Raw genomic sequence first — 9,625 nt, forward strand, 5'->3', positions numbered from 1 at the left:
TTTTGTGTTTTTATGATGTAAAGCACTTTGAACTGCCTTGCTGCTGAAATGTTCTGTACAAATAAAACTTGATTGATTGATTGATTGATTGATTGATTGATTGATTGATTGATTGATTGATTGATTGATTGATTGATTGATGTTAGTGTGTACTTACCTTAAGACAACATTTGTAATTTGTGTTATTTCGTTCTTCAGATTAGAACCCATCTTCCTTGGTCCATGTTTCATTCTGTCCCCACGTTTGAAAAGATTTGTACTTTTCCACATTGAAGCCCAAAAATTGGTCATTTTCCACATGGTGTTTGGTGTTTCGTTCTGAACATGTCTGTCCGTTCCCATCCCCAGGATATTTCATTCTTCTAACGTTTTGGTTGTGGGGGGTTTTTACGCAATAATCTTTTTTCATGTAGAACAAGGAGCTCTCCGTAAATCCATCTCCTCCTGAAAGGATCGACTTGAGTTTTTTTGAAGTGAAGTTTTTTTTTTTAGCAATATTGTTTCCTTTAACTGCAGGAAAAATATCACCTTGAGTTTCTTGGAAAAGACRAAGAAAAAAAAAAGACTGGGCAATGTAGCAACAAATTTAAGGTTGTATGCTRTGAATTTATAGACTGTTGTGGTCTAGATTAAACATCACAAAATTCTGCGGCACAATTTTTATTTTTCATCTTCATTACATGGGTTTTCCGTACATTTTGAAGCTCTTGAGGGACACTACGTTTTTGCTGGTAGGACTTAAAATGTGAAGTAGCTTCCCAGGTAAAACATTCATGCTACATCTCTGCCTGCTTTTCTTTAAAATCGATTCTTTTCCTTGCATTTTGACACCAACAAGATGTTGATTTTGGTTTGTTGTTGTTTTATTATATYATATTTGCATGGCTGATTATGTGTGTTTTCAAAGTATTTTGTATTTTATTATTCTGTGTTTGTAATTTTAATGTTTTTATGTCTTCTGTGCTGCACTTTGGTCCATCTGGGATAAAAACCCTTATTTTATTTTCTAGTTCCTGGAAACACTTTATTTGAAGGGGTGTGCATAAGGCTGACATGACACTGACATAAACAGGACGCCTGATATAAACATGAAGGAGTCAGGGTTGTCATCACGTGTCATTTGGTAAATAATGGCACTTTTAATGCAAGTTATATTGGAACTTTGCATTAAATGACGMGTCATATAAATATTTTTGAAGACTCCTTCATGTTCATATCAGGTGTTATGTCATGTTTACGACAGTGTCATGTCAGTCTTCACTTTAAAGTGTTGCTGTTCCCTTATGTTCAGTCATTCAGCATGACGACTCCTGCAGCATGAAATTGTCTCCAATCTGCACATGTCAGATCTTATTTTTTTGGAAATATTTCACAAATATTAAGAACAAGCTAGGTGAATCTATTAATTGTTTTGTTTTTTATTATTGTTTGAATGTGCTGTGCTGTTTTTTTTATTATTATTGTTTTCGATCTGTGTAACCATTTTGATGCATGCTGCATAWTTTCAGCCCAGGTCTCCTTTGCAAATGACATTTAGGTCTCATGATCTCGATTCTTCATATCTGAAGAAGTTTTGATCTAGACCCCTTTCAAAGGTGAAAAGAAATGAGAAGTATTGATGTGTAGAATTAGTCTGCATTGAAAATAAGTTTTCTGAATAGGAAACTCTCCTGTTGCCTTTTCCATTTCCACTTAGAATCAAACTGATTGATTGTTAGAAGGAGACGACATGGAAACAATATCTTGAGTTCGGTATTTCTATTAATACCTCCTTCATTCTGTTATCCCTTTTCCAACTTTCTCCCTCATCATCTCTGTTGTTGTGTGGGATTATATTAGATGCACATCCTCTCTAAATCTGTCTAAATCAAGTCTGAAATACAAACTCTAGTCCTTCCTTTACAATCTGTTTATATATATATATATATATATATATATATATATAACAGAAATCAACAACATGCATTTGTATTGAGCCTCACCAAGTCACAACTTTCTATTTGAAACATATTCACAAGTCAAATATCTTGAAAGTGTAAATGTATTTAATTATGTTCCCTTTCTTTTATGTCTTACTTTTTAGACATAATTCTTTAAAGAAAAGAAAAAAATATGCACATGTGTTTAAGAAAGCAATAGTCAATAAACAATAGTTTAGATGAATATCCATGTCATAAGCCAGATAATTGAGCAGAGATCAAGTGTTTATGGGATATTTGTTTATGACCCAACCACTTCTTTCCTTGGTGTTTCATTTTTTATGTGCTGTTTGTTCACAAATGTTTCTTGTYTTTTTWTACTAGGTGTATCAGCAGATTTGACATAAATGTGCAGCATACTTTTCAGATCATAATTTATTTCTTGATCATGGATCAACAGATCAATGGGGATGTTTGTAAATTGATCAGCAGGGTTTGATGTGGCACAAATTGAGAAAGAATTGCTGATTTATTCAATGAACAGTGAAACAAATAAACAGAACAAAGGTTAGATCTATTTGCGCGCACAGCACAGGGACCCACTAACACGGTCTGAGGCTTCCCCGGAGCGGGGAGTGGATGAGAAACGGAGGGAGAGACAGAGGAAGAGAGAGAGGGAGAGAGCGCAGTGTTTCCCACCGCTGCACAGCTGTTGTACTCCAGTTTCTCTGAGGAGGATGTATGAGCTGGATGGAGGGGATGACCGGCCGCTCGGACTCCTAAAAGCACCTCAGACAAGCTCAAAACATCTCAAATAAACTTCTCTTGCACATCCAGGGTCTCTCCATTGTTTGGTCCGCGGATGGATTCCAGGCTCCATATCRGACCGGTGGTTCCGACACCGGACCCGACCGGCAGCGCGTCTTGGAATATCAGCTCCATCAACCCGCACCGGCTCATGGAGGTGTCTCCGGCGGCTCCAGCTGTAAGTGTCCGCGTCTGTTTCCCGTTTTCAGCCGATCTGAACGCAACAGCTGTCTGCGTGACTGGGGAGCTGCTGTGCGCTTCTGAAATGCGCATCAGAATCTGATCCAGAGGCGCCAAATCCAGCTCAACACAGCTGGGAAAAACTGGGGAAATGCTGCTTACTGATCTAATTTTCTAMCGTCTTGTAAAATATTTTAATATTTTTTACGTGAATATCATTGTAAGAACATAATTACAATTTAAAACTGATGATAGAAAGTGTTGGATTAGCCAGCCGGGAGTGGATGAAGGGATACTTGAATGATTGACGGATCTTCCTGTTGCTCCGCTCTTTTCATTCATAACCGCACCTGAATGGAGGCAGAGTGCGGGTGGTTCCTCCAAGTCTAGTAAAAAAAAAAAAAACTGTCATGTGTGCGTGCAGTTATGCGTGACTGACGTTCCCAAAGAGCGCGTTTCCACACACAATGCAAGTGCATCCACATATATAAGAAACACTCTGTGGTAAAGGCTGGTCGCTTTTCTCACGGTGAATTTAACGCAGCCATTCATATTTTTCAGTCATATTTTCGTGCCATTCTGAGTTTATAATAGCGTGTAATTGTTTTGTCTGCTGTAAATGATAACCTTTCTGGAGCGAAATGTCATTGAAGAGAGAGATAAGTGAGACAATACATGCTTGCTAATCATTTGGACGCATAAAAAAAGTGAAAGGTGAAACGGGGACAAGATGAGAAATTATGCATTGTCTTTATGTTTTTGGTAAATTTCAACCATTCTGCATTTTCTACCTTCAAATCCTGGCAATAACTCCATTACTTTGAGCTATAAATTTAAAACTTTAACCCTTAGCCTTTCAAATATGATCATTTTTATTTATTAATTTTTAAGACATTAATGAATCTATTTAATTTAACCTTTTGACATTAAATTCATCATGAAAAATACTGCTAAAGCGTGCATATTTTGAAAATGCTAATATTTATCCATGTAGAAATGTGGATTTGAGTTCAAGGAGTTTTCTGAATAAATCCAACAAGCTGACTTATATTTTTGTAATTTGAGGCGCAGTGTAGTGAGTATATGCCAGGAAACGTTTTATATCTGAATAAAGAGCACAAGGTGTGCTTTTGAATTTCATAATATATGTTAAATGATGCAGCTAGTTAACAGCAAGAGATGTGGAAGGCGCTAATTTAAACATATTCTTTCAGAGTAAAATATGCGCATACATCACATGTCAGCCTGTAATTCCTGTCTGTAATTAATTTCACTTTTGATTATTTGAAGAAAAGCTTGTTTATAAGACTAGRGTCTCAAACTGYGAGTGTAAGTCGAGCCACAAGTCTTTAAGTCACAAGCTTTAGTCAAGTCTGAAGTTTTTTGTTTTTCAGACCTAGTCTGAAACTTTAATCTCCGTCTGTCTCTGCGCCTGACTTTTTCAGAATATACCGACCAGAGGGAGGTTTTGAAGCACTTTGGCAGCAGATGATCTGTTTTTCAGGGTCCACTGTAAAAAAAAAAAAAAAAGTTGCTTTTTGACACCAATAAAAACTATTTCATTACAAGAACTCATTTTGCCCTGAACAAGGCTCATAACCTCACACATTTCCTAAAATCTGATAGGTCCAAATGCAGATTATAATCCAAACAGTTGGAAACAGAGAATAACACAAAGCTTTCATTTAGGTATATGTGAGATGTGAGCATTTTTTTAACCATTCATGACCATAACTCATGAAAATACTTACTAAAAATACACCATGGTTTAAGTTCACAGGGACACGATTGTTTGTTTGCATGAGAGAAATGAAAGTAGGAAGCAACCAAACGATAATGTGTTGCTGTGAAAAGGAGATCTGAAGAGGCAAACTGAGCGAAACGGTTGATCAAATGGGAAAACATCAGTTAAGTTCCTAAATCTTTGCTTTTTTTGAATTTGGATTCTTTATCTTGTGGGATAAAATATAAAAATTTTAACATACACCATTCAGGCATAATATTTTGCTTCCAAAACCCAAAGCAACACATGGTCTCCTCCTTCTTTCTTCCTTCCCATGATGCATCCTGGTGCCACGTTTTCCCCATTTAAACCGCGTACACAGCTCCAGCTGTRACAGAAAACTAGAACGTCTTTCACTTTCTTACCTGGTCTGGTTTCCACAAACCCATTGTTGGTGTTGTAGGTGGTGGAGACTKTTATGATTTTGTGACAATGTTGTCGATAAGTAGATCGCTCCATTAATAACCAAAAAATTGTCTGGGGGTTTTCAACTGTTTTGATGGGCTGAATCCAAAAATCAYGTTGGTTTTGCTCATTCGGGTCAACTTTCTGAACTGAGCTACGTATTAGTTTGGGACGCAGTCATCATGACGCCTGATTACTGTTGGACTCTGAAGTGAGACATTCCTGCTGCTGAGCATACGAGGCGTTCAAAGAAACAGAAGTCCATGCCCCAAGGAAGACGTAATGTTCAATTTACATGTACTTACCATTACCCGTGTTTATTATTCAATTTACAGAAATCCAAGTTTATATCATTTAATTAATACACTCTTTTAGAAAACCTTTTTTTTTTCTCCTAAAACCTTTTTTGGATGAGAAATATTAACGGAAATGAACTGATAATGTCACAAAAATGTCATCAATTTAGTCAGAAGATCAGATTTCTCTAAATCAAATTAGAATAAAAACCTGATGTGATTGAAAAAAAAATGGATGGCAGTTTTTGGATTCTGTGGTGCAAAATAGTCCTAATTCAGTAAAAAAAAAAACAAAGACAACTTCCAAAAGTATTTTTTGTAACCAGTGTTTTTACTTCTGTAAACAACGAGCTGCTGTCACCGTCCTWCTTCTGCGTAAGCAGGTTGTTTTGAAGTCTTAAATCGTTCACTCAGAAGTCTGATTGCGGTCACTTTTAGTTAGTAGTTTGAAAGAAAAGGCAATAAAAAAAAAAAAGCAAAACTCCAAATTGAGCATTAAGACCTGCTGAGTGAACGCAGCTCAAGCAATCTGCTTCCAAAATGTGACGCAAGATGAATTCTTAAACTTTTCCAACCCGACCAGCGTCAACGCCTTCAGGAATCAGCCTGCCTGCAGGATCGGGCCACGCTGGCCAGCCTTCAGTCCCCGTTAGCATCAATTAACCTTTGACCTTGCCGTCAGTTCAAGCAGCAGCAGACTGGGAAACTCCCCTTAAGAGCTGCTGTTTCAGAGACGCTCAGACTATTCTAGCTTTCACAATTTGGCTCCTTTCAGTCGAATCTTTTATGGATTCCCATTTTCCTGCTTCCACATATTAAATTTGATGACATAATGAACTTTATTAAGCACTTGGTGCCTGATAAAGTTCACTTTACTAATAGGTGCTCTGATGTTATTTATATCACCTGTCACTGGTCATAATTTGAAATAGTCCTGGAAAATATGTCCACGATATTTATTATTAGACCTATAATGTTGGTGGTTGCGTTGAAAATCCAACATGTTTGCTTTCCATTTTGTGAAGTAAATATTTTAGTCAAAGAATCATCTGAGTGTCTGAAAGTGGGATTATATCGTATATAATAATCCACAGGCTGGAGGAGGATCCTTCAGCTCCACTCTGGACCTGAACTGAGTCCAAAACATGAAGAGAAAGTATAAAACGTTTTGCTCAGCAGGAGCCCAGACACACATCAGATAAGAAAAACATGAGACAGATGCAATTGTTGGAAAGATAAAGGTTTCATCTCTGCAGCTTCTTTAAGGACAAGTTTATATATTTTCACAATCCACTTTTAGGCCGTACTTTAGTCATAGAGCAAAAAGAGAGTTTAATAAAATAAATATGGGGTTTTSAAAATCTATGTTACAGGCCTGTAATGTATTTTTTTTAGCATTTCAACACATTTCCTTATGGAAGTTCCCACTCTAAGGACTAAAAAAAATTGACTTGAACTTGAGGTCTGGGAGTTGAGTTTTTAATGTAATCAGAGTAAAACAGTGAATGGCTGCAAGAGCTGATCATAAAATACTGGTTAACCATCACTAATTTTGAATTTAAAGGGGACCTGTTGTTCAAAATTCCTGTTTTTTAAAAGGTTTTTATGCTTCGATTTGGGTCCCAACTTTGGCTGATAATTCAGTCCTTTTTTGTGTCGGAAAATGAGCCGTTTCAAAACCTCCAGAATGTGACGTCACAAATCAGCAGACACATCCCTGTTACCCAACAACCCCAGCATTGCCCTGCCCTGTTACCTAGCAACCCAAGCGGAGCTCCAACTCATTTGGTCAGCTGGTTTCACCTCTGTATGCGATGCATAATGACTGCTGGAAAAGTGTTTTGTTGACTTACCATCCAAAAACCGCTTGCTGCATTCTTGTTGGCTGTGCAGAAGGCTATACTTATGCTTTTCAAAGATGTGCGGTTGTGTAGYTGTGCATCTATTTGCAGCCATTTTCATGTGTGAGTGTAAATATTGAGTTGGGGGTGTGGTCARYAGCAGCTTATTTGGATTTAAAGTGACAAGTAGCACTAAAACAGGAGCTCAAAATAGGCAGAACTGACAAGACTAAAATCTCACTAAGAATGATTTTCTACAAAAAATGCTTTGTGTATTTCATAAACCTATTCTAACCTGATTAAAAAAAACATATAGGTCACATTTAAAACGTGGATGTGGTGTCAGAATTTAATTTCTGCCCAATTCGATTAACCCAGAGTTACCAGTTCGTTAATGAATCAGCTCAGTTCTGGAAAACTTYMGTYTTTTCTTTCTGCCGTACAGGTTGGCTAATTTAGGCCTTGCTTTCGAGGAGTGGCTGATTCTGTGGTCATTGGGGGAGCAGCTCATACAGTATTCATTACCCTTAATGAGACAAATGAAGAAAATGGGAGATTAATATATGGAGAGAACAGAAAACCGTTCAGAAACTGGAGGGAAACTGCAGGGAAACTGCAGGGATGGCTGGAACATCCACTCAGAATAACACATTTATTCTGTCTTTAAAAGAAATGATTACAAAAAAAAAGCATTTATCAGACAGTCACTTTGCTGCTAGTWCTCCAGAATCCCCCCTCTGAGGAACAACAAATTATATTTCTGTTTTATTCAAATAGTACAGGCTAATAGATTTCTTAAAAATCTCAATTTTCATCCCTTCAGGTTTATTTTTCTATGTCTGCATTTTTCCCAATTCAAACAACCCAGACTGAATGAGTGCATCAGTTAGAGGGACCTCTAGTGGCTTTGGTAGGAAGKGCATGCAAAGTTATTGATAGATTTGTTCAAAAACAAATAAGGATGTGTGATATGTGGTTATTTAAATTTAACTGTAAATTCTTTTAACATCCCATTTACTAGAGGTGCACTTTCTTTTGAAGTTGGCAGCTCCTCAACTTAGAAAAGTTGTATGAAGTTAAATGTTTCTCTAATCAAGAGTCCAGCATTTGTGGCATTTGAAGCTTTTTAARCAGCAACTAGAAGCAAAAGAATCCAAAAGACTGTTTTCACAAAGTGTCATTTACACTTTTAATGCAAAGTTGACGCTTTTAGCAGACTTTTAATGTAACTTTTAGTACGACTTTGCATTAAAAGTGTCATTTATTTACCGAACGCCACTTAATGACAACAGTTGTAACCATTCATGAAGACCGCTTCATGTTCATAACAGTTGTATCTTTTTTATAACAGTATTATGTCAGTCTTATGGACATCCTTTCAAATAAAGTGTTGCACTGCTCCTTAATTAGTTTTTGRGTTGTTTTCATCAGCATTCAACAGGCAGAGAAGTGAACTCGTCATGTTAGAAACAATTGAAAATGTGAGATTTTAACTGAGCCGAGGAAGTCAAACAAAATCTTGACTTTGTGTACTTACAATTCAGACGTTATTTTCTCAAAGATTATCTGGATATCTCTGGGATATTAACCACATATTTGTTGGAGCCGCCTCTCTTCACCCCTGCCAAAAAGTCTCAGGGTTTTATCCGATTAGCTATCTGAACAGTTTTAATTTAAATGTGGGAATCAAAACATTTCTGCGAGGGGTTGACATGAGTGAAAATCAATTATAGATGTGATTTTCCAAGCAGACAGTTGCATGATTACAAGCCACAAGAAACAGCCTGAAAATGTAAGTTTTYGGAGAAGATGTGAGCAATGGGTTCTTGAATTAAAGCCGTGTTCAAATGTCGCTGGGAGAAATGTTTATTTGCATAGTTATTAGACTGCARCGTCGTGGTTTTAGAAAGACAGATTTGTCACTGACAGCTCATCAGAAAGGGATGGAACAACCAGCATTTTTCAGATGAGAGAAAATGAAGCACCAATGTGAATAAATGCAAGAGAGAGAAGCTTGAAAAAACTCTTAGGGGAAATTATGGTGCAGCTGATTGATAGACTTGGTTTCATGTTTTTCTATTTTCAACCAATCAGAGGTGGACTTGATGGTGATCACCTTCCATTTGACCTTCATCTTAAGATTACATTTGGTTCCTTTTTGGTCAGCACTGGTTCTGGTTTGGAGATTTGCCATTTTGGRTCAATTGCTAAAACTTGTACTTTGACCTTAACAGAGGCAAGTTTAGAGGTTGTTCTGGTTTTGTGACCTTCTGGTTGATGAACTCTTGGAGTAATTTTAGTTAATTTCTCCAGTTGTGGATTATGAATCTTGGGTTGGTTACTCGTGTCCCAAAGTCTTAGGGTGTTTTCACACCTGATAGTCCAGTAGAGTCG

At 37.1% G+C, this 9,625-nt stretch overlaps 1 protein-coding gene across 2 annotated transcripts in view; it reads left to right on the forward strand.

Annotated features, from left to right (window-relative positions):
* Positions 1-2,623: 2,623 nt before the first annotated feature.
* The window catches only part of opn4b (opsin 4b), a 29,993-nt gene continuing 22,991 nt past the window's right edge, over positions 2,624-9,625 (forward strand). For both annotated transcript variants that reach the window (XM_008437056.2, XM_017310800.1), the window contains exon 1: positions 2,624-2,904. In XM_008437056.2, the coding sequence (XP_008435278.1) occupies positions 2,782-2,904 (123 nt within the window). In that variant the 5' untranslated portion in view covers positions 2,624-2,781. The remainder of the gene's footprint in view (positions 2,905-9,625) is intronic.

This window comes from Poecilia reticulata, linkage group LG19 (genome assembly GCF_000633615.1).
Source record: "Poecilia reticulata strain Guanapo linkage group LG19, Guppy_female_1.0+MT, whole genome shotgun sequence".
In the NCBI taxonomy this organism is placed as follows: domain Eukaryota; kingdom Metazoa; phylum Chordata; class Actinopteri; order Cyprinodontiformes; family Poeciliidae; genus Poecilia; species Poecilia reticulata.